The sequence below is a fragment of the Uloborus diversus genome, unplaced genomic scaffold (assembly GCF_026930045.1).
Source record: "Uloborus diversus isolate 005 unplaced genomic scaffold, Udiv.v.3.1 scaffold_12, whole genome shotgun sequence".
NCBI classification, from domain to species: Eukaryota; Metazoa; Arthropoda; class Arachnida; order Araneae; family Uloboridae; genus Uloborus; species Uloborus diversus.
Window position 1 is genome coordinate 6,138,027 of NW_026557876.1, and position 26,060 is coordinate 6,164,086.

The window sequence follows — 26,060 nt, forward strand, 5'->3', positions numbered from 1 at the left end:
TGATATTTCCCCGACTTTTCCCTGATTAATAAAGTTCCCTGACTTTTCCCTGATCTGTCGCCACCCTGCGGCACTTTGCCTCGTTCAACCCTCCCTTTCAATTTCAACCCAAGTCAGACTTGGTTGTTTTTTTTCGGCAGCTCAGTTGAGTCTGTCCGTTTTTGCCGATAGCTTCGGCTTACTGCTCTTGCAATGACTATCATAGCTCAATATGATAAACGTTTCATACTTTGACTTAGAATGTTGGCTTCAGAAGTCATTTAAAGTATAATGAGATACTTAGCATTGCAAAGAGCGCATTCTCAATATTTCGTTTAACATGTCACTGTATATATCATAGTCATAATAAACAAGTTACTTTTAACTTTGGCTCTTCTTGATGTTGCACAAGATAAATATGTTTTTTCAAGAACTATCACACGTCCTGGTTGACCACTAAAAGTTAGTAAGCTGAGCACTTTTAAAAGCTCACAGTTTAACAAATACTTTGCCCAGTGAGCTATAGCAGTAACTGAGATCGAGGTGCTGAGTTTTGGATTGGTGGCTAGAGCAATGTCTAATTCAACTCAGTAGGACATTAACTCTTCCTAGAGTTTCCGCTACGGTTGCATTTTTCGCAAAATGCGAAAATACTATGCAAATTGCGAAAAATGGTACAAGTCATTTTCACTTTGAGTATGGAGATATTGAACTTAGTCGTATTTATAAATCTTAGCTAACATGTGTAAATTGCTATTAAGTTCAAGAATATTTCGTCTTAATGAGCATTATGTCCCCCCCCCCACCCCAATTTTTAAGGGTTGTTAAAAAAAATTTTGCTCCCTCAATGCTAAGAAAATTTTGAGTTTTTCATTTTAAACATTTTAAAAAATATTATCTATTGTGCATTTATTTCTTCAAAGATGTCGAGGTTGAATTTTAGCATTTTGCTAAAGACTGTTCCCCAATTTTAGCTTTTTTGCTAAAGATAATAAAATGTTGCAATACACATATTGGTGCAATACCCTGAAATAAAAAAGTTGCTTTTAATCTGTGTTTACATTTGGTATTTTCATGCAAAGTACGTGCTATCATCCAAGTGAAAACGTTTCCGGGAGATTCTCAGCCAAATTTTGCTTGAAGGTAATCACACTTCGAAGGTCTTGAATACAACTTGATACACTAATTGATTCATGATATGTAGTTCAGTGGCAGAAACTTCAAGCCCATATTGCTCAGCTGAATGATTTCATGTGATGCAGTAATATCCAGGAAAATAAATTTTTTCTCTTCTCTCCATTTTCACTTTAATGCCATTCAATCATTGCGATGAAATCTTGAATGTATTTCAAGCTTTCCAAATTTGATCCACTGGAATTCCCAAGCACCGAATATGAACACGTTCAAATTATATAGAGATAATAATTGAATAGGGTTAAAAGTAGCATTCATAATACTGGGTAGGGGTGCGACATCAATGTCGAAGTTTTGGAAACATCAATGTTTGTGTTTAAACATCGACGTTTTACTTTCGATGTTTATGGACCATCGATGTTTTGGTTTCAATGTTTTTTCTATGTTGATGTTTTTGCATTTTAAATGGAAATTATTTAAAAGATAGCTCCAATTTTCTCGCTAGGTAACTAAGTTTACTAAACTAATGGAGTTGCCAAAAAAAAATCAATTCTTTTGCAACCATTTTATAAGTTCTATTTTTCTGAGTAGAGGATGATTTTTGGGAAGATCACTACAAGATAGCAGAAGATTAACTAGAGAGTAAGGAAGAGGTGTTAAAGCTATTGGAAGAACCTGACACTGGTAGCCTGGTGCCAGAACTTGCAGTCTATTTTAAGACTCCAATTCTTAAACCAAACGAAAATCCTATACGTTACTATGGTGAAAATTATAACTTTAAAAATTCAGAGCTGGTAAAAGTTGCTTTAAAGTATTTGATAGTGATGGCACCTTCCGTTTCATCGGAAAGAGATGTTTCTCTGACTGGTGGGAGAGTCTGCAAATAGAGAAATGCACTTCTGGGGGACAAAGTAAACAAACTTCTTTTTCTCCAAACTGTCAACACCAATATTCGGGGTTACTTATCGATTTCCCCCAACAAGTTTTCCCTTTACTACTTAAAATCTCTGTTTAATTAACTAACAGTACAACACATATTTCTTGCTCTTAAAAATAAATTTAGAATAATTTTGTATTTTTAAAATAACCAGCACCTCTTTTTCTCATCATTCGGCTGACGGTAAGTGCTATGATACATTTTTTCTTAGATTCTTTTTTGATGTAAATTTACCGTATTTTCCGGCCTATAATCCGCGGATAATCTGTTAAAAAAGTGAAATTTTTCGTGGTGCGTATTATAGGCCGGTGCGTATTATATGAGGTTTTTTTTCTTTTACGCGCGGTAGTAAAGCTTCAATCGAGAAATCACAGATGGCAGCATGAGTCTAAACATAAACCGCAACTTACCTGAGTCATCGCTAATGCGCATGCGCGAAGAGCTGAAGCGGAGGGAGAGAAAAGCGGTGCGCAGTAGGTATATGCTTCGAAATTACGATTGTTGTACGTTCGAGAAAAATGGCGAAGATGAAACGTGTTAGCTATACGGCCGAATTCAAGCTACAAGCAATTGAAAAGGCGGAAGAAGTTGGTAATAGGAATGCCGCTCGTTTATTCAACGTCAATGAAGCGAACGTGAGACTTTGGAGAAAAAATAAGGACAAGTTTCTTTCGTCCAACAAGAAGCGGAGATCTGACCGGCATGGGAAACCCGCATGGCCTATGCTAGAGGAGCGCTTGAATCGCTACGTGATGGATGAACGGGAGCAAGGCCATCCTGTGTCTACAGTTAAAATTCGACTTAAGGCCCGCAGCATCGCTAAGGAAATGGACTTGGCTAATTTCAACGGTGGAGCGACCTGGTGTTTTCGTTTCATGAAGCGATATAATTTGTCCATGCGCCACACGACGACTGTTGGCCAGAGCCTCCCCAACGACTGGGAACTGAAGTCCGAAAACTTCCGGAAATTCTGCGCAACGACAATTGCGGAAAATAATTTCCAACTATCCCAAGTCATAAATATGGACGAAGTTCCACTCTCATTCGACTGCCCACCAAACAGAACTGTTGACTCACGCGGTGTTTCTACTGTGCACGTCGCGACGACGGGACATGAGAAGAGTAATTTCACCGTTGTGCTTTCCTGTGCCGCTGATGGGACCAAATTCCTGCCAATGTTAATTTTCAAACGAAAAACCCTTCCAAAGGAAAATTTTCCGAAAGGCGTGGAAGTGCGAGCAAACGAAAAGGGTTGGATGAACTCTGATCTTATGATATCGTGGTTACAGAGCGTGTGGCGTCGCAGAGCTGGCGCTTTTTTTCGTCCAACTGCTCTCTTAATTATGGATTCACTGCGAGCACATCTAAAGGAGGAAGTGAAAAGTGCGATGAAGGTGGTGTCAGCAAAACCAGCAATTATCCCCGGAGGTCTGACGAAGAAGCTGCAACCGTTGGACCTCGGGGTGAACCGCTCGTTCAAGAGCAAAGTCCGTGGCCATTGGGAGCGGTGGATTTCTTCGAAGGACCATCAGTTTACTCCTAGCGGCAACATGAAAAGAGCTTCATATGCTGAAATTGCGGAATGGGTGAACTCTGCCTGGAATGCGGTTACGCCATCAACGATTCGAAATTCGTTTCGTAAAGCGGGACTCATTGCTAGTGAAGAAAGTGACTCTGACGAATCTGAAATTAATGTGCAGCCGGTCATTTCTGAAGATTTGTTAATGTTGTTTGACTCGGAATGTGATACATCTAGCTTTGATGGGTTTGATTAAAATAAAGATCATTTCTTGCGATATTTGTCTTATTTAGATATTTTTTACAGTTGCTAGAAGTAAAGGGTAGGTGAATATATTTTTATATTATACTGTTTTAGCATTTGTATCTGAATTTATAATATATTTTCCCATTAAGTAATCTGAATAATACAGCTTGATTTATTTTATTTAAAATTTGTTAACGGAATTAGTTTTTAAGTAGTCATTTTCATGAGTGTCAGCAAAAAATATATGTTAATATAAATATGCAAGTGTCATACTCTAATTTCATAATTTAGAGAAGTTGGACGAAACATCGTTTATAATTGAGTGCAAAATGATTTTCGTATGGTAGTATGTGTTGTAAGAAACCTACCGAACGGGTGCGTACTATACGCCGCCCGCGTATTATCTGCCGAAATTTTTCGTTTTGACAAAAATAGCGCGCTGCGGATTATACGGTGAATGCGGATTATAGGCCGGAAAATACGGTACTTTTAGTTAGATTGAAAATACTTCCTTATTACTATAACTAGTTTGTACTAATCAGTGCTTTTCTTCTTATCAATTTTTGCCCTCTTAAATTAGTGTAGTATATTCAAAAATGTATGTTATACATTGATAAAAAGATCGATGTTTTAAAACATCAATGTTTGGAAACATCGAAGGTTTTTTGGTTCAATACCATCGATGTTTTAATTTCTAACATTGATGTTTTGCCATTGATGTCGCACCTCTAATACGTCAGTGTTTGTTCAGAGTACATAGAGGTGAGCTTATGTTAAGTATAAGTTTCGCCAGGACCATCAAAATGTGTTCAGAATATCGGGGTGCTCACATTAGAGAGTGTTCAGATTGAGGGAGTCCACTGTATTAATGAAAATTACTGTGTTTCAATTTTTAAAAACTGAATGTGTATGACTTTAAACATAAAAACTAAAAGAAAATATTACTTTAAAGGGGGAAACAAACAACTATCACAACTGAAATACATTTCCGTAGACAAGTAATTATAGCAATTATATTAATTCTTGTACACAAAGTAAGTTGCAGGAATTTTTCAAAGCCAGATATTTTTCAAGGAGTGATAGCACAAATACTGTTTTTGAGGTAAAAAAAAACAAGGAACAAGATTTGAAATGCAGGGGGTGGGGGATACACAATTGCATACTAGCTTTTAAAATGCATTGGTGTCACTACTATTCATTAAGTTAGGTTCATTTTAAAGGCAGAGAATATATAACCATGATGATCATTTAATATTAAAAAAAAAAGGTTTTTGATCATTGATTTTTCCAAACATTAAAATTCCTTAATTTTGGAAACTTTTTTGCCACAAGACAAATATAGCATAAACTATAAGAAAATGTTTTTTAAGCAGTAATAGGGGAAAATAAAGAGTTAGCTAAAATACATTTTAAAAATCCCTTAAAGGGAAAAAGCCAATCAAAGCAGTTTTTCAAGAGCTTTTTCAAAAAGTATATGAACCCTGCCAATTTTACATTCTAAAAGTTTACTCAACCACTACAGTTGTTGGAGGAAGTAATGCAGTAAATTCAAAAAAGCTAAATACCCAATAAAATAAATAAAAATAAACCCAAATATTTTCAACATTTCTTAAAAAGTAGGATATTTGGATCCTGGGGGGTCAAGTGCTTCATTGAATTAAAAATGTAAATAAATTAAGATCCCGATTCTTGATAGTCAATAGCACAGAAATTAATGTATAGTGGAACTGGGATAGTTATATTTTAAAACTTGGAAAATACCATGTAATTTTACAATGAATCAAGGCAAAGGATTGTCTAAAATACGCCAAAAAAAAGTCTTGAAAAATCTCCTGATTTTTGATAATCACTTTTAGACTTGAAAATCTAAAATCAAGTTTAAAAGTTATCAATGCCAGTTCAATGTGCTGTTGGCTTACCTTTAGTAAACAGACATTAGTCACCACCTGTTTGGGATCCACGACATCCACAAGAGGCTCAGAGATGGCGACTTTACGGATGCAGCTCATGTTGAATCCGTAGACACTGTCCCACCCTTTTAAGAAAAAGAAAGAATCTATTTCCATAACAAAGCATCATGTAAAAATATTAAGTCTAAGTTGCAGTAGTTTCAAAACGGCAAGCATAAATCGAAGAATACTAGATCTTTTTCAAGAATAACAAATAATTCCATCGTCATTCTAAATCTAAGCCTCTATTGAGGCCTACTTGAAATAGCCATAATTTATCTTCAAAATTCCTTTTTCATTTTGCTCATTTAGGACCACAGGTTTTACATTTTAAAGGTTTTAGCAATACAAGGGGGGGGGGGGGGGCATATTCCTGTAAACACGACTGATAAATTGCAGTTTACAGATAAATTTTTACAAAAAGAAAAAAATATATGAAAACTGCATATTGAAAGCATTCTTAAAAAAAAAAATCATGCCAATTTCATGTATGCAAGCAATGGAAACCTTTTAATTCGCTATAAACACAAAAATCAAATCATGTACAATGCTAAATAATCATTACTAGAAAACTTCACAATTGAAAAATTCTGGATCATTTAATTTTTACAAATTGCACATCAAATTAATCTTGAAGAAAGCACATCATAGCAGTCATTTTTCAAATGTGAGACTTGATTTTTCACAGAAAGGGATAGCATGCATTAAGCGCAAGTTTTTACATGTATACTTTACAAGAAATAACTTTTTTTAAACATTTCTTAACAGACATTCCTGTCTGAAGTTATCAATGCATAAAGCTGACAAAACTTACAATTTATCTTTTCATCTTTGTACTGTCTGTCTTCAATGGCACATAAGAATAATGTTGCCCTGTCAGGAAACATCATACCATCAGGTTTCTGAAAGCAAACAGGGATCTGTTAGAAAAGGCAGTTTACAGTAGAATCTCAAAAGTCCGAAGTTCAGCTTAGTTTGAGGTGCCTTTGTTGATATTTTAAGGTATACTTTTTATGAAGAAAAAATTAAAATCTGAAAATCGAAATAGTTTGCTATGTAGAACTTTATTTACATGGAATAAAGTTATAAAAAAGTATTGAATGGCCGATGTCATTAACACCAAGTGGCACGAAGTATTTAGTAACTATGACTGTTAGAGATTGATTTGGAGATGCCGTAAAAATAGCAGATTGGATACAAAAAAAAAAAAAAGCTTGAAATAAAAATGCTGTTTTGCTTCAAAGAACGAATAAACAGCTCTTTTGGAATATAGGATTGTAATAAAAAAAAGGAAGTGGTCAACTTGATGCTGCATGAATCATATGTACAAAATTCTAATCTTACATGACGAAACTTTTTGTGTTGTGTGAGGTTCATACACACATATAGACACAATTGTCATGAGAAAACTCATCCATTTTTTTGGTTGTCTGCAAGTTAAGAGACAAATATGTTCAAATATCAAGAAAAAAAAAATCAAAATTGGTTTTAGGGTTAACTCAAACATAAATTTGAGTGATAAATTTTTTGAGAGACAGTGCTTCCTTTTTTCCATGTAAGGAAGTAAAAGGTGCATGTCCTATTGTCGCCCAAGGAATTTTTCCGGATATTTCGAGTTTTCAGTAATCTGAGGCGGCACAAACCCCAATTACCTCAGATTTTCGAGATTCTAGTGTACTTAAATAAGAGGATCTCTACCACTATCCAGGTGGAAACAGGCATGTTTTCAAAAAACAACGAAACATGCGATGGGATCTTGGATACTGAAATAATAAACAGTTCATAACTTCAAATCTGTTGGGAAATAAGGTAACATTCCTGGTCATGTGCCTCCTGTCCTCCATGTAAATATTTTCTAAACTAATTTTGGTTTGGCGTCTACGTTAAAATGCTAACTGTTTTATTCACTTCTAAATCAAAGAAGAAAGACATTTTGATTTGCATGTAACTGAGCAGTTGCAGTAGCGATCCCAGGTATAAAACTTCGATGAAGTGAGTATTCCCCCCTTTCGATCTTTTCTTTTGGAGCTACTTGTGGGTAGGTGCACGTAAGGGCAACTCGTAAGGAAATGCCGAGATGGAATGTTTTTAAGTTTATATAAGGCGCAATAGTGTTTTATGATTTTAGCTGAATAAATATTTACCAGTTAATCTGAGAAGTACATGAAATACACCGCCAGCTCAGTCGATTCCAGCCGAGGACTATACTTTCGTGCTTATTAGCACTCATCAGCCCGGCATAGGAGTGACTGAGCTGGTGGTGGGAAACCTCTTAAGGATCTCTCTCCTTAAGAGGTTTTAACTGCACGAAACTGCAGTCCTCGGCTAGAACTGACAGAGCTGGCGATGTATTATTTCATGTATTTCTGTCTTAGCCCTGGCTATGGGGCGATAACTTACTGAATATACCTGTCTTGCCTTCAATATCCGAGTTGAACCGAACCATTGCTTCGGTTACTCGTCTGGTCAGTGCTAATTCTGTATTAGCTACCAGTTTGTTTGGCACTCTTGGCTTTCTTAAGAGGTTTTCAATCTCCAGATCAGTCACTTCTATGCCAGGCTGATGAGTGCTAATCAACACGAAACTGCAGTCCTCGGCTAAAACTGACCGAGCTGGCGATGTATTATTTCATGTATTTCTGTCTTAGCCCTGGCTATGGGGCGATAACTTACTGAATATACCTGTCTTGCCTTCAATATCCGAGTTGAACCGAACCATTGCTTCGGTCACTCACCTGGTCAGTGCTAATTCTGTATTAGCTACCAGTTTGTTTGGCACTCTTGGCTTACTTAAGAGGTTTTCCATCTCCAGATCAGTCACTTCTATGCCGGGCTGATGAGTGCTAATCAACACGAAACTGCAGTCCTCGGCTGAAATTGACTGAGCTGGCGGTGTATTTCAGGTATTTCTGCCTTAGCCCTGGCTATGGGGCGGTAACTTACAGAATATTCTGAGAAGTACTTGTGATTATTCAAGTAGATTTTCAGTTTGTGTTTCACATGATTGCCGACTCTGCAACAATTATTTTCCAGCAAAATCAATATACCAGGAGTTCCCAAGCATCCCAACATCTTTCCATGTGAGATAAGTGCGCTTAACAGGGCCATACTAAGCTTAGTAGGCAAAATGCGATAACTCAAGTTAAATATCTTTTTTAAAATAAAATAGGAAAAACAGAAATTCTATCATCTCTCCATCAGTTACCACCTTTCATATTAAAAAATGAACTTGGTGACAAATTTTAAAAGTCACTATTACAGTAGACTCGAAAATCGGAGGTAATTGGAGCTCACTCTACCTTGGATTACTGAAAACTCGGATTATCGGAAAAATTACTTAGACTACATAAGGACACGCGCTGTTTACTTCTTTATGCTATGATTAAAAAATATTGTCTCCTCAAAAAATTTATCACTCAAATATCAACATTAATATAGTCTTAATTGACCTTAAATGAGTTTTGATCCGTTTTTTTCTTGATGTCTACACATACTTGTGCGTAAACTTGCAGGCAACCAAAAAAATGCCCTCTGATCATCCTCGAATTTTTTTTTCGTACTTCCCTTTTTAATTGCAATCGGACATTCCTAAAGAGCTGTGTGTTTGTTTTTTGAGGCAAAACAATGCTTTAATTTCATGTTATTTTTTGTTATCAACCTACTTCCTCCATTTCTGACAGAAAAGGAATATTTGATGCCACTTAAACCTTTCAGTATCATTTGGTTGTTAGGAAAGTTCTACAACATAGCAAAACATCACATTGAAACACTTTTTCTTCATAAAAAGTATACCTTAAAAATATCAACAAAGCACCTCAAATTAAGCGAAATCTCAGACTTTTGAGACTTAGATTTCCAAACTCTACTGTATTTACATTTTGTAGCAAACATTTGAAAACAGTGATCAAATTTGAATTTTCAGACACAGCTTCTTTTTATTCACTTTCAATGTAACTAGTAATTTTTTAAATAGTTGCTATTAAAGTAAGGCATTTTTGAAAAGTTATAATCATCTACTTTTAAACTTATTAACTTAAATTTCACTTAAAAAGTTACAATCAGAAGGAATGTAACTGTATGTTGGGACAAGAAGCTGAATCATCAGCTTTGTTCAGTTTACAGCAAAGTGATATAGCTGCACAGATTTCTAAAAACTAACAATAGTTTCAAGACAGTAAAATGCAGCATTTATTCTATAATGTATGTACTTTGTTTTCTACTTACTTTTCAAGAATTTTTAATAATATTCCTAAGGGAATGTAAGAGCAAAAGAAATAGAAATACTCAAAGTAAAAAAAAATACTGGATTTTCTTTAATGTAAGGAGTGGGAGGCTTATTTATGATTTTTCTTTAAGTCCCGGCTTTGTTTTTGTTTTTTTAAATGGCACCATTTCTGTTTAATTACCCAGCACCTCATTGTAGAATTTAATTTTTCTCAACTATCTGGAAAATTCAGTTACCTGGAATTCGGCGTTTTCCGCTCGTACTCGACGCTCTTTAAAAAACCCTGCACTTTAAGGGCATTAAATGAAAGCATTTAAAATTAAATGAGTTCAAGGTTAATTAAAAAATTTTGGTTTAAAAACGTATTAAACCGATCTACAAGGTTTATTAAAAGCAATAAGCGAATTAGTTTTCCTTGGTAAACCAAATGAAAAAAAAAAAAATCAATGAAAGAACAGATATTACTAAAATGAGGCAAGCACATATTTTGGGTTCGAATAATGCATAAACTTGCGAGCTTCAGAATGTGACAAATCTGTAAAGGAATAAAGAACATATACACTAAACTGGCACTTTAGTATGAACTCAAAGTTTTGAGACGTTAGAGAAACTCTCCATGCTAATTATTGCCACTAGTTTGCCTTTGTCTAACAAATTAAGCAGAGAATGTTTTAAACCTTTCTCCCTCTCTCCTGAACACCAAGATTTAATAAACAATTTTGAAACATCAGTGCCATTACTTTGAAAATAACTCTAAGCTTATAACTCTAATATTCATTTGTCTCGAAGTTTTCTTTGGGTCCCAAACTCTGTTGTGGAAACTTCCAATAAAAGGAACGGTTTTACTAGTCCTTTGCAGGGTTGTAAGAGTTTCGGCCAGTGGTGGTTTTAACCATGAATAAAACCGGTTTAAACTGACCAAGATAAAATCAGTTTTATCCAGTTTTAACCACTTAGATAATATTAAATTTTAAAATGAAAACCAAATAATAATTTATTAAAAAGAAATGCAAAACAAACCATAATCAATTATCTTTCATTATTTATCTAAATAGTATGTTTTACAGTTTGTAGAAATTACAGCATGTTTAGAAGATAAGGTTTACATGAAAAATATGCAGTAACATTAAAAAAATAATAGAGTGAAATATTGTAAGTTGAACAGATAGATTTTAATTCTCACACACAAATGTACAAAGTATTTGAAAGTATTTCAAGTAATTTTGAAGAATAAATGAGAAAAAAGAAAGCTTCTTTTAGAAACAAATATAGGCATATTTTTCCAAACAAAACTAAAGGTACAGGGGGGAAACAATTTTGAAGATGAAAAAGCAACACTACTGAAAAGTTACTATATTTATGTTACAGGCTGTTCTGTATTCCTGATGTCTTTTGTTTTAGTTGTGAGCTATTTCAGTTATTAATTTTGTAGAAAGTTGAAATTTATTCGCTACTATTGTTATAATAATGTAAATTACTTCACTAATATTATATTTAATTAACTAAAATTGTTGTGCTTAATTAAAAAACTTTCAACTAACAGATTTATTAGTTGCAAAACACACATCTCTCACATACATACAAATTAGAAGTGTATTTTCATGTAATTTAGTTTTGGCCAGTTCTATGGTGGTTAAATCCAGTTTTAGCCGGTTTTAGCCAGGGGCCTGGATAAAACCAGTTTTGTCTGGCCAAAACTACAACTCTGGTCCTTTAGGACTTCGAGTAATCGAGTGTTGGCTGTATCAGTGTCCTTACTTTGAAATATGCGTGAACTGTTCTAAACTCTCAAGTTGCATTCCCCCCTTTCTGCATGCAAAAAAAAAAAAAAAAAAAAAAAAAAAAAATCACTTACCAGCCACTTATCTCTGGCAAAGAGAACTGTATCCAGCATCGATTCATAGAAGAGGCAGTAGCCCATCCATTCGGATATGATAATGTCCACCTTTTCAGCAGGAATTTCAACATCCTCTACCTTTCCTTTTACGATGGTGATGACTAAAATAAATGGAATCTTTCAATTTAAACCGCAGCTTAAAAACATTTTTCATAAAACATTGAAGTTGCTCGAAATTTTCTGAGTACCCTTTTCACAGCATAGGCACCAACTGCTTAACTGTTGTTTTAATCGAATAATAAATATGGAGCAACACTTTATTGATGATGTTGTATCGCTAACATTTTCAAAATGTCGTGCAACAAGAGTGAATTGAAATACAGTGTAGCTTCAATTTAACCTCAATTTATTGATGCAATTCACTGGTCTGGCTTTGACTGCATTGAATTTCTATGCTTCTCGATTTAATGATAACTTTTTGCAGTCCCTAGACAATAGTTAAATCGGGGTTACACTGTACACATAAGTAGGGTTGGCCTTTAGCCATTGATGAAAAAACCATCCTTTCAAAAATAGATGCATAAAGGTCAAGATTCACTGTCACGAAAAAAGTGGCGACCTAAAATAAACGTCCTCAGTCGCCATTTTCCTCCTGTTGTTCCTAAGAAAAAAAATCTTAGGATGAAAGAGATTATGCACAAACTCAAGAGGGTGGAAGAAATTAAATCGCTTTGGAAGCATATGCCTGAGGATAAACACATCAAGGAAGATCGTTTTTTGACCAGAACGGCAGTACTTTTCAGTTACGTGTGAAACATAGATGCCATATTCACAAGATGGAAGTAGGCAAAGTACTTAAGTTTGCAAAAACAAAGCAGAATTTAATGTTGATTCAAATGCAAACTAATGAAAATAACGCAAAATGTGCTGTAAAGCATTTTTATTTTATTTTTAAATTATTTAACAGTTTTCTTGATAAATGAAAAATTTTGTATTTAAAATTTCATCTTATCCTTATTGCATTGGAAGCTAATGTGCTAAAAGCTATAACAGTTCAATTAAATTGATGTTTAATGGGGATTTTAATTTTATAATTATTTTTTATGATACAAATTCAAAAACCTAAAACTTAATTTTTAGTGCAGTCGCCATATTTGGTTACTTCGAAGATGGAAGTAGACAAGATTCTTTAAGTGCTTAAGTTTCTAAAACTAGAATTGGATGTCTATTGCAATACAATGCAAACTATTAAACGTTCTGCAAATTGTGCTGTAATTTCCCCCCTGGATAATTAATTATTTTCTTGAAAAATGCAAAAATTTTCCGTCAAATTTTATCTTCAGAATATTTTATCCATATTGCTTCAGACGCTAATCTGCTAAAAAGTCTTTCATCTAAATTATTGTTTTTTGAGGGTTTTTAATTATTAAAATTACTTTCATATCCTTAATGTTTCGCATAGTCGCCATGTTTGGTCATTCACAAGATGGAAGCAGACAAGACTAATTGCCTAGTTTGCAAAAACAAAATTGGATGCATATCTCAGTGCAAACTACTGAAAAGAACATAAAAACGGGCCTGAAATTATTATTATTTTTTTTTAAATTAGTTATTTTCTGGAAAAGTGAAATTTTATCAGCAAAATTGTATTTTTTGTAAATTTCATCCAAATACAGTTTTTTGCCAACTCTTCATTGATTTATTTATTTACTAGCAGTACCCGCACAGCGATGCCCGTGCTAAAAATTCAATGGAAGTCTATTGAATAAAAAAAAATTGACGCCCCCTTCCCTTCTGGTGTGAAATGGTCATTTTTCTTTGTATAAAATGCGCACACACCTTATAAAAAAAAACCTACTAAAGTTTCTTTGGAATTTAAAACTTTTCGTCAAATCATTAAATTAGATTTACATTTGCTTTAAAACTCTATTTAGCAAGTGAAGCGGTTTTTACTCCAATTTAAAACAGTTCGCCAAATAAACAAAACAAAAAAAAAAAAACATCAAATAATACTTTTCAATTGTAAAAATAGTTCCGAAACTCTATTGTTTATCGCCAAACTCGCCCAGCAACCAAGCTATCATAATCCATCTGTCTAACGAAAAAAAAACATCCAGTGGAACATTCAAAAATTGTCAGAAAAGAGAAAATGTCGTACATTTCACTCGGATAAAAACAAATCAAAAGTTTCTTTTCTTTCAAAACAAATCGCCAAAACAATGAATTACATTTACGGTTGCTTTAAAACAATAATCCTAGACTGAACTGCTCAGCGCCTAACGCGCCAAGCAACCACGCTACCAGAACCCAGCCCTTTTGCGAGTGAAGCAGCTGTTTTTCCTTTGGCAATAATAAATGTTTCAACAAACAAACAAAAAAGTATGAAATCACATTAACAGTAGCTTTCAAATCTTTGTATATTAAGAGCTGCATTGCCCGGTCTACCTTGAGGATAAAAATTGTGTCAAGTGACATATATTCACCAATCAGGCTTAAATAAAAGAAAAAAAAAACACCATGCAAAATTACCCTTCCAAACAATGACGACAGATATTAAAATACTTTTAAGAAATTAAAATGCAAAAGATGGATTTTAAAAGTGTAACCATGGGAACACGAAATAAAATAAGTTTAAGAAATTAAATGCAAACTTTTTCCAATGGTGTCAAAAAGAAAACTGTGGGACAAATCCTTCACTTTTTATTGATAGATTTAATGAAGAAGGTAGTGCCTAAATTTCAGCTAAGCCTAAAAAAAGTTCAAGCTAAAAACGCAAATTACTCCCGCCGTAATTAAGTTAGAGCATTGAAACAAATTGTGTAGAACGGGGAAAATTCTACCCTTTCCAAGGACACGTAACATAAATATGTGCAAGTAATTTTTCACTCCAATATTCGGGAATTTATGCAATATTTGGGCTTAAATTGGAATAGAAAAAGAACTATTTATCGGATTGTTTCGAATTATAGCCTATGTCACTCAGGAAGAAAGCACCTTTCATATAGTGAAGGAATTTTTCAAATAGGTGCAGTGGTTCTGGAGATTACCTTGAACAAATAAACACACAAAAATCCACCCTCTAGCTTTATAATATTAGTATAGATTTTGAAGAGAAAAAAAATCCATGTTTATAGCCTTTAAAATGTAATTCTGTAAAGTTCTATTTATTTGTTTTTTCATGAAAGTAGTAAAAACTCCTCCTATTTTGTACTTCAACACTCGGCGACAGTGGTGACCACCAAGTTTTTTTTTTTTGTGTCTAGTGGCCGCTGGCCACTTAGAAATTTTCTGAATCTTGACCTTTATATTTATGGGGATCAGATGTACAGGGATGAAGGTGGTTAGAGAGCAAAAAGTGCCTCTGACTCATTTTAAAGATAGTACTCACCACCTAGTTTTGAAGAGATTTGATTTTATCAAGCAACTGATTTTATAAACAATATATTTCATATTAAGTGATTTCCCATTAGTGAGGATCATTTACATGGGGTAATATAGCTACCAGACAGGATGTCTTAACATTAAGCCTATAGACTAGAGGCAGTAAGTATGCTGTTCATAGTCATTAAACATTAACTTTAACCATACTTAGGAGAAACTCAGAAGGACCTATTTGAAGGCTTGTGCTTACAGATTTGGAAACAAAACTTGTTGCCTATATTCACTACAAACTACATTGCAGCATAGTTTCCGACACCCAGCACGCAAACAATATACAGCATGCTGGGCTCTAATTCTGTGTAAAATTACTAAAAATTTTAGTTTAGGAGAGAAGAAAAGGTGAACCTACACATTAAAATCTCAGTTGCTCAGAACAATGCTTGCATCAGAAAATCAGGACAGGTCTGTGCTAATCATCATGAACTGAGTTTGTAAACAGAATAAATCAAAATACAATGGAAAATTTGTTACCTCTACTATCTACAGATTACTTTCTTGTAGCACCTTTTCAACACCCAACACACAAATAATAAGCAGCATGCTGGGTTCTAATTATTGCAAAAATATTTAAAACTCATGTGTATAAAAAGAAAGGTTGGATCTACACACTAAAATCTCAGTTGCTCGGAAAAATGCTTACATCAGAAAATCAGGACAGGTCTGTGCTAATCATCATGAACTGAGTTTGTAAACAAAAAAATTTAATTCAGAAAAATAAAAGCACACTTTTATGAACTTGTGTGCTCTCGGACATTATTTTCATCACAAGTCATCAGACAGGAATAAGAAAACATCACAGAACACTCAATTTCAAAGTACGGATAAAACTAATGTGAATTTGATAAGACAGGATACCAGATATTCAGTAGAAATTTACCAGGTTTGTAATATCCCTTTTCTGTTAGCTGGTCTGGTAATTACCAGGACAGTTGCCCAGAAGCAATAGGCTCATTAGGGTGGTTCAAAAAAACTTTTTCTCAACTAGACTCCACAGGACACCCCCTATTTTTTATACTTACTTTTAATATTATGCTGTAAAAGTTTTAGCTTCTGACTCAAATTTTACGAGGGTGCTCAATGACCCCTCAATTTAACATTAGCCGTAGCACAGAAAATACCACAAATTGAGAAACATTTAATTTCCCCAGCTGTTTTTCTGTAAATAATTATTTTATTGGAAAGTACTATATGCACATTACTAGTGCATATTATAATATGTAGCATTGTTTTTTTCAGTTCAATGTATTTTTTTAACCCCCCTCCCCATACTGATGAAGTTTGGGGAGGGGGTTGAGCACCCTCTTTCAGTTGAAATAGGAAGCTAAAATTCATCCAGTATATTACTATCCACAAGTCTCAAAATATTGAGGGGTGTCCTGTTATCTAGGAGAAATTTTTTTTACATATGTATTTTTGAACCACCTTAATGTTCATTAGTTTCTTTTTATGTTTGAATATTCTTGGAAAACCCTAAAAAAATGTTGTTCCTGCAGATTCGGAAACAAAAAATTTGTTACCTTTACCTATCTACAGACTACTTTCTTGTAGCACGTTTCCGACACCCAACACACAAATAAGCAGCATGCTGGGTTCTAATTGCGTGCAGAAATATTTAAAACTCCTGTGTATGAGAAAAGAAAGGGTGGATCCACACACTAAAATCTCAGTTGCTCAGAAAAATGCTCGCATCAGAAAATCAGGACAGGTCTGTGCTAATCATCATGAACTGAGTTTGTAAACAAAAAAAAAATAAATAAAATAAAATAAATAAATAAATTTAATTCAGAAAAAATAAAGCACACATTTTTAAACCAATGTTCTCAGACTTTTTTTTCATCACAAATCGTAAGACAGGGATAACAAAACATCATGGAACATTTTTTTTACGCCAAACATTCAATGGAATTTTAGCAAGTGTGCAATATTATATAATACAGTCAACGCCAGTTAATTAAATCAGTGGTTACTGAAATCAATTGCCCCAATGAATCATATTGTCAAAATCAGAATAAAATCCATCTGTATTGAATGGAATTAAAACTGTTCAAATCAACTCATTCATAAAGCGGCGGCCACTGTGTAAACAATTTCCTAACACTGATGACATAAATTCGAGACAATGCTATGCACCTTACATTTCAAAAATCTTAGTACCATGCACAATAGTGCACGCGCTTATTCATTCCTTCAAAGGACATTTAATTCCATAAACCGGCATACACACTAAAAAAATGAAAGATTTTGAAGTTTAAATACTCGAAAAACGAAATGAATTATTTTGTTTATTTTTGTTTTAATTATTTCCAAATACAGTCGTCAAACATGAGGTACATTTTATTTGCACAAGGGTCTTAAAATATTGCCGTATTGTTGCTTAGTTAACAGAATTGGAAAGCAAAGATTCAATATCGTTTGAGAGTTTACAAAATGTTTTGTAACTTTCAACATTATATTTTCTTTGCTCTACTGTACAATGAAAACTTTTAAAACCAGTTTTTAAAATGCTAACACATTAGATTTCCTTTCTTTTCAGATAGAATGTAAAATTAACTTAAGAAAATGTTAGGTACTTTTTATCACACAATTATTTGCTTCCCACAGTTGGGTAGAGTGTTTTCCGTCAAGTTCTCTTCTCAATGCCTGACTCACAGACTAATAATACAACAAGCAACAGTTTAGTTACTGAATCTAGTTCAGCCTTTTAAAAAACAAAAAAGTACGTCCTTGCATTCAAACATTGCTGAAAACCAGTATCAAAATATTTAAAAAAAAACACAAATTTAGGTACTCCAACAATGAAATAATACTGTTTTGCATGTTATGGTACAAGTTTCATTGTTAGTGACATCAGAGTGCCAGCATTACCCAATCAGATTTTGGCTAGTACATTTATTTATGATTTGCTAACTACAAAATAAATTTAGTCTTAAAAACACAAGCAAAAGTAAGACTGCTAGGAAGTCAGTATGCAATTATATTTACTAACTCTAAATTACTCTCTAACTAATAATTTGAATCATCACTTCAACTAGTGTTGGTATCTGTGGCTCTTCAAAGGAAAAAAAGATCAGTATTTGTATACGTATCTGTCACCATTTTGTCGAATTTTATACAAATCTTTCAGATTATTAAATTTTGTTACATATTTGAAATTCTAAAACACACACAGGTAGAGTAAGTATCAAGTACTATTAAATTCTACTTAAATTAGTTTCCGACTCTTTAAGGGAATTATAAGGTATCATTTTTTTAATTAACAAGTCTATTTTTGACCCCCAATGCAACAAGGAAGGGAGACAGGGTTCAAGATTAACAGTGGTCTACCCCAAAGCAGGATACTTTACGATGTTCTGCTACGTAAAATCATTTGACCAAAATTGTTGTGCCGCTAGTACTTCGGCGTTTTCCACAAATCGGGTGCCAAAAATCAAAATTGTTTCATATAGGAGATATTTTTTTTAAACTGGAACAGCAACAGGTTCTGGACCCAGCTAGGCTGATCATAGTCAGCTAATTAGTCCCCAATGAAGATTAATGACCCTTTTAAAGTGATCTACCCCCTTACTCATTACAAACATTTCCGCTTAACTACTCCTCTACTAAAATGAAAAAATTTTCTAATTTCCAGATTAAATGAGCCACACATAATCATTTTTCCTAGTACTGATATATGTTATTCAGAAATTTAAACAGTCATATATCCTTTATTTTATCTCCAGCAGTTGATGTCCTCGGCATAGAATCCAAAGAGAAAAAAAAAAGGCTCTATTAGTTAACAGTGTTATGGTTACGGTTAAAATAGTAGGTGCCCTTTTAAAAAAAAAAAAAATTGATTGCAACTAAGGCATTAAGTATATGTATAAATGGTTACATTTTAAAATGATGTAGGGGAGGTTAGGGGGGCGTAAACCCTTGTTCTAGTGAAATTTTGCTAAATTCGAGACATTTTGGCAAAATTCAACGCCTTTGGGGGGACCTCAAAATATTTTCATAGATTTATAAAATTTTACCAAAGTGATTTAATGTCCACCATAGGAAACTTTTTGGAGAGTGCGACTTTCAACTTTTGAAAGTTGGTTTTTTCTGAGACACCCTGACGTAGACGTACAATTTATCTTAAAATGCTATTATTAGTCACAATTCAATGTTAACAAAAAAGAGCAAAAATATAATTACTATCATCTAGATGATTTTCTCTTGTTATTTTCTCTGCATGTTCTACAATTCCAGAACATTCAATCTAAAAAAGAAAAACAAATAAATCAGCATATGCAATACTTTGTACTTTTCTAGCAACAAGTATGGCAGAACCTCATTAATTGGAAACTACAGTAAAATCCCTATAACGCGAACACTAACGGGACAATTTTTTTTTTTTGTCCGCAATAGAGGTGTTCACAGGACATGGGTTTAATAATGTTATTTGCATTGGAACTGGGGAATTAAAAATTGTCCGCATAAGAGGGGTGTCCGTTAGGAGGGGTTTTACTACCATTTTGACAAGGCTGAACTGGATCCAGTAACTGATCTGTTTTACTGGTAAGACTAATTTTAGGAGAATGGAGAAACGAAAAAGTGGCCAACAATTAACGATGTCTACTGGATTATAGTATGACAGGTGGCAATTTTCACCTGTGATACTTGAATTTTAGAGACGATTATTAAACTTTTTGAAAAAGAAAATACCAATTCTTCTCAAAGATGGGGAAAGATAGTGCACTTCAATGACAATAGATGCTTTAAATAAAATAGAAAACTAATAATGTTAGCAGAATAGTGATTAGTCTTTAAACTGAATTTAAGGTATTTCATTTATGATTTTTCCAAAGTATAAAAGGATTATCTACACTCAAGTTTTAGAAGTTAAAATAGAGTGGTAATCTACCACAATTTTTATATTCAAGTTTTTTTTTTTTTTAACTCCAAATTTTGCAGGTGTAAGGGGTACTCATGATATTGCATAAGTGATACAGAATGTATCTATTTAACTCCCAAATTTTACAAAATTTGATATTATGCAATGTAAGTACAGTTTGAGAGCATATGCAGCCAAATCAACAAGTTGGTAAATACAGGCTTGTAAGTACATTGGAGAAGTCGAAGTTTCACTCCAGGAAGCATGAATAAGAAAATAGCCTTTCGATTGTAAAAACCATAACCCATTTTGATTTCAAATAGGGTAAACTACCACTTATGAGCACCCAACAAGTAATGGACAGGTTTGTCTTATATTGCCAATAACTATTCCAGGAACAATTCTCAGAATAGCATCTTTCAAGAACACCAACATAATTTTTTCCAAAAAATGCAATTCTCTATGCATTTAAGTTTTTTAAGGGTTCCTTTCTAAATGACTTGACATTGGTGTTTCTTATCAGATCGCAGTTTTATTGGTACTTAGTCATTCTTTAGCTCCCCCCCACCCCATCATATAGGTGTTTTTTTTTGACCATTAAATCATATACTTAAGATCCTTTCATACATACTTGCCAACCTTATTAAATGAAAAAAAAAATCAAGCAACGTCATCAAGCATTTTTAGTTTAAAATACACTAATTTAGGAAAAATTTAATAACATGTCAGTTCTTAAACATTCCTTGTAAAATAGTATGCAAATGACAGAGGCTTTATCAAACTTATAGTGTGTTCCAGACTTGCCAACCTTATGAAAAGAAAAAACGGGAGATCCAGTCAAAGCTTTAAGGGAGAAAAAGGGAGATTTTAAACGATGCTATAATAAGTAAAAAACACTGTTATAACAAGTATTTATTTGATTTTTTCATGAAAGAGAATTCACTCGTATAATAGCTCTTATGTTTGTAGATATTTCATTTTTTCAGACATCGCTATAGATGAATGTTAAACTACAACGCACGCGGTAGATCAAGGAACAAGATGAAAACACGCAGCGCAGTTAGCATGCGTCTGAAACTGAACGATACCGCGTAAACAGCAACGGCGCATGCGTGAGATAGAAGTGGAAGTACGAACGTGGAGTAAACCAAAACACCATCGCCGGAAGCATTTCGGTCGACACTCCGAACGCACTCATCGAATGTTTGCCGCTCACCTTGCGTTCGACGAACCTCACCAGTCGACCGGTAAGTAACCGGCTACTAACCTCAGCGTTCTGTGATCAACCGGTTACCGCATCCGTACCATTCTAAGCAGTTGATTGGAGCACGTGATCATTAGCTGTCACGTGATTAACTAACCGGTCGTGCTCGTCGAACGTAAGCTCACTGAGCAGTGCAGGTTTGCTCTGCTAGTCACGCCATCTGTTAGGGCTGTGAGTAACTATTTTAAGGAAAAAAATTAAGTTTAATTTTAAAAAAAAGAAAAAAAACCCGAAAAGAGTAAAAAAACGGGTGAAATGGATACTCAAACGTACAACCGGGAGGATGGAGTGAAAAACGGGAGAGTTGGCAGGTCTGGTGTTCATTAATTAATAATTAAAAAACACTCTAATAACCCGATTTTTCGGGGGAGGGGGGGGGGGAGCTAAAAATATGGGATGCCGAAAATATCTTTGAATTTGAGCTCAATAGGTATTGTACAGTGTACAATTCAGGAAATAATCAGAAAAGGGACAAACCAGAAACAGATGCTAAAAGATTGCTGCCCAACCTCACGCAATGCGCAGAAGTTGACTTTAGCCTTTTCCCACACGTGCATACAAATACAAAATACACTGTAGTGAAATACACCGCCAGCTCAGTCATTTCCAGCCGAGGACTGCAGTTTCGTGCTTATTAGCACTCATCAGCCCGGCATAGGAAAGTGACGGAGCTGGAGATGGAAAACCTCTTAAGGAAGCCAAGAGTGCCAAACAAACTGGTAGCCAATATAGAATTAGCGCAAACCAGACGAGTGAAAGAAACAATGGTTCGGTTCAACTCAAATTTTGAAGGCAAGGCAAGTATATTCAGTAAGTTACCGCCCTATAGCCAGGGCTAAGGCAGAAATACGTGAAATACACCGCCAGCTCAGTCATTTCCAGCCGAGGACTGCAGTTTCGTGCTTATTAGCACTCATCAGCCCGGCATAGGAAAGTGACTGAGCTGGAGATGGAAAACCTCTTAAGGAAGCCAAGAGTGCCAAACAAACTGGTAGCCAATATAGAATTAGCGCAAACCAGACGAGTGACCGAAACAATGGTTCGGTTCAACTCGAATTTTGAAGGCAAGGCAGGTATATTCAGTAAGGTGTATTTCACGTATTTCTGCCTTAGCCCTGGCTATAGGGCGGTAACTTACTGAATATACCTGCCTTGCCTTCAAAATTCGAGTTGAACCGAACCATTGTTTCGGTCACTCGTCTGGTTTGCGCTAATTCTATATTGGCTACCAGTTTGTTTGGCACTCTTGGCTTCCTTAAGAGGTTTTCCATCTCCAGCTCAGTCACTTTCCTATGCCGGGCTGATGAGTGCTAATAAGCACGAAACTGCAGTCCTCGGCTGGAAATGACTGAGCTGGCGGTGTATTTCACGTATTTCTGCCTTAGCCCTGGCTATAGGGCGGTAACTTACTGAATACACTGTAGTGTACAGAACACTGGTGCCATCGGGTCTTGGAAAGGTAGAGAAGCTATGGCTGTGCACTTTAATCACGATTAGAAAAACAATTTTTCTTTTACAGGGTTCATGCTCATTTTTAAAAGTGGACTTTTTAAAGGACTCTCAGAAAATTTTAAGGTCTCATCGGAAATGATTAGATAACTTTAGGTACAACATATCAAAGTTTTCCAAAGGGTGTGTGTGGGGGGGGGAGTACTTTATACATAATACCCTACCTAGTACCCTGCCTAGCATGGGTGACGCCTGGGGCAGTAATTTGTGGTGTCAACCCCCCAGCACTACAAATGCAAAAAAAAAAAGTTTTAAACGTTCTATAACAACATAAAATTCATACAATTTTCAGAACATGTGTTTTATTACAAAATTTTAAGTGGGTTAGTGTACAAAAGACAAACAAAAACTTGGAAAGCTTCCTACAAAACTTGCCTGAGACGCATTCGAACAGAGCCGTTGACAGGTCTAAAAAAATAAGGGGTTGTACAAAATTGATGGCCCCTTAATTCTTTCAAACATATCTCAAACACAGGGGAAAATAACGACTTTCAGTTTTTTGGTTTTAAGAAGAAGTCACTACTAGGTCTAAGTTTTGACAATATGAACCTAATCCTGAGTATAATTTTCAATCCATGATGTGGGGTGGGAGTAAGGGGGTCTGGGGGTTCCCACCGAAAAAGTTCCAAACCTTGTAGTCTTAAAAATGCATTTTAGCTTAAAATTTTTCGAAAATTTGCAATTCCACTTTGGGTGACATCCTCCAAATGGATGACACCGGGGGGGGGGGGGGGGGTCCATTGATTGAGAAGAAAGAAACTTTTTGATGATTGACTGAAAAAACTACAAAAACAGGAGAAAATCGTAAAAAATGGGAAATCGGGAGATGGTAGCAAAAAAGGGAGTCTCCCGTTAAAAACAGCAGAGTTGGCAAGTATGCTGTTTTCAGGGTTCATACTCTATTTGGATGAAAAAATTCCATGACTTTTCCAGGACTTTTTTATGACTTCATGAAAATTTTCATGACCTTGTTAAATGAAGAGAATAATACTATTTAACATCAAACTTGCCTTTTTTTTTTTGGATATGAGCATTAGCAAAACTTCTATGTTGAATGCCACTACCTCATTGAAAAAATATCAGTGCACACCTAAAAAAAACTGAATAATTCTTACCTGTTTTCATCATATAAGTTTAAGTTAAGTAAAACTACAGTGAATGATGCTTAAATGTCGACTATTTTTTTATAAACAGGCAGAATGATAATGATTGGGGAAAAGGTTGAACGAATCATTACTAAGTTTCAATAAATTTGCTTAAAAAGTTGCCTTTTAGTGTCAACTTCACAATTTTATTTTGGTTCTTCCAAATAAAACCATTCTTTAGTAAATTAAAGTTTCTAAGCCAAATATTTATTAAAAAATAAATAAATAAAAACATTTCATTGTAAATAAATCTTTTGATTTAAATGTTCTTGTTTACTTATTTGTACATTTTCAAATGCATATAAATTAATAGGTTCCGAAATTCCGGAACATGTTTGAATAATGACACTGAACATACAAGTGGGTAGCATGGATTAGTTTTGCGGGGCCATAAATTGGGCACTACTGTTTTTGAGCATTAGAATTCCCCTATTTCTGTTTTATCGCATGACTAAAGATTGTCAAAAACCTTCAACAAATTGAGATAAACTCTGATAAATTTTAAAATAAAGATTTAGGAGTGATGGAAACGAACTTGGATGCAATGTTTTTTGAGATCGTTAAATTTTCCAGTTTAAATAGCTTTCATGGTGCACAATACTAAATCACTCAAGATTTCTAATCCTCTTTTTAGCTACTGTTACTTTTTCCCATGACTGAAAATAAATTCCCATGACTTAGATTGAAAATTTCAATTTTCCATGACTTCTCCAGGTCTGAAATTTGCTTATTTTCTTTTCATGACTTTCCAGGATTTCCATGACCCGTATGAACCCTGTGTTTTACAAATGAAAACCTCAATAAATCACTGTCAAATAATGATGAAATAAAAAATCTGATGAAAAAAGGGAGAAATCAATACTTGGAGATAAAGCCGGGAGAAATGGGCAAAAAATGGAAGTCTCCTGCGAAAAAGTTGGCATGTATGTTTCACGCTGACTAGACTATTGTGGATACATATGACCATAATTAATTTTTTGGCCATTCTTACTCAAATTATTTGGAACAGTTGATAAAATATAAGGCAAAAGCTTACTCCAATGACTTTGGAAGCACCAGCTTTAGCTGCAAACATGCACAGTATGCCAGTTCCACATCCAATATCCAAGACAACCTTTCCACGGAATAAATGCTTGTTATGATACATGGCATTCCGATACGTCAACGTTCTCACTTCATCCTTCAACATTTCCTAGATGGGGGGGAAAAAAATTATGTTTACACAATACTTAACTCTTCAGAAACTTGTGCAAATTATGGGTAAGAATTAGAAAACAAAGCCTTATCAGTTTCTAATCCATTCTACAATCACAAATAGGAGGAAGAAACAATTTTAAATATTTTTTAAATGTGCTTTTCTCAACTCTTCAGAAAATTATATAAATTAATGGGTAAGAATTAGAAAACTAAGTGTTATTGTACAATCATGAATAGGAAGGGAAAACACTATTATAAAAACATTTTAAAATGTTTTTTCTTTATAATGAAACATTGCAACACGTCTCATAGGCCACTATTTTCCATCACACATTACCTTTCTGCACTATTCTAAAAATTTAAATGTGGCTATATAACTGAACTAAAACTGTATTCTGGCCACTTGATTAAAAATTGAATTTCGGGTCTACTCATTTCAACAGTTTCTGCAAAAATTAGATTTTTTTTTCCAAAGCCTCCAAAACATATTAAATTGAAAAGTGGAAGTTCCTCTTTTTTTTCGGGATTATGGTGCTCAAAGGTGTTGAACAACAGGAAAAAAAATGCATTTTTGAAAATTTGACTTAATTTCTAATATTTATTAAATTCTTCTGAAAGCAAGATGGCAATTTTTAGAATTTGTGTTCATCAATCTAGCTATGACATTTAGTTTGTACCTGAAACAAATGTTTCAAAATGCAATAAATCCTGGGGGAGAAAAAAAAAACTATGTTATCAAGATCACTTATAACTTGATATAAAAAAGAATATATAATTCAATGAGTAATAAGAGTTTTTTTTTTCTTTTGAAGGATGAAAATTT

At 34.3% G+C, this 26,060-nt stretch overlaps 1 protein-coding gene across 1 annotated transcript in view; it reads right to left on the minus strand.

Annotated features, from left to right (window-relative positions):
• The window catches only part of LOC129232480 (protein arginine N-methyltransferase 1-like), a 59,822-nt gene that overhangs the window by 16,885 nt on the left and 16,877 nt on the right, over positions 1–26,060 (minus strand). The window contains exons 4-8 of the mRNA XM_054866626.1: positions 25,077–25,232; positions 19,444–19,507; positions 11,845–11,987; positions 6,579–6,666; positions 5,735–5,850 (exon numbers count right to left, since the gene is read on the minus strand). Coding sequence (XP_054722601.1) covers positions 5,735–5,850; positions 6,579–6,666; positions 11,845–11,987; positions 19,444–19,507; positions 25,077–25,232 — 567 coding nt within the window. The remainder of the gene's footprint in view (positions 1–5,734; positions 5,851–6,578; positions 6,667–11,844; positions 11,988–19,443; positions 19,508–25,076; positions 25,233–26,060) is intronic.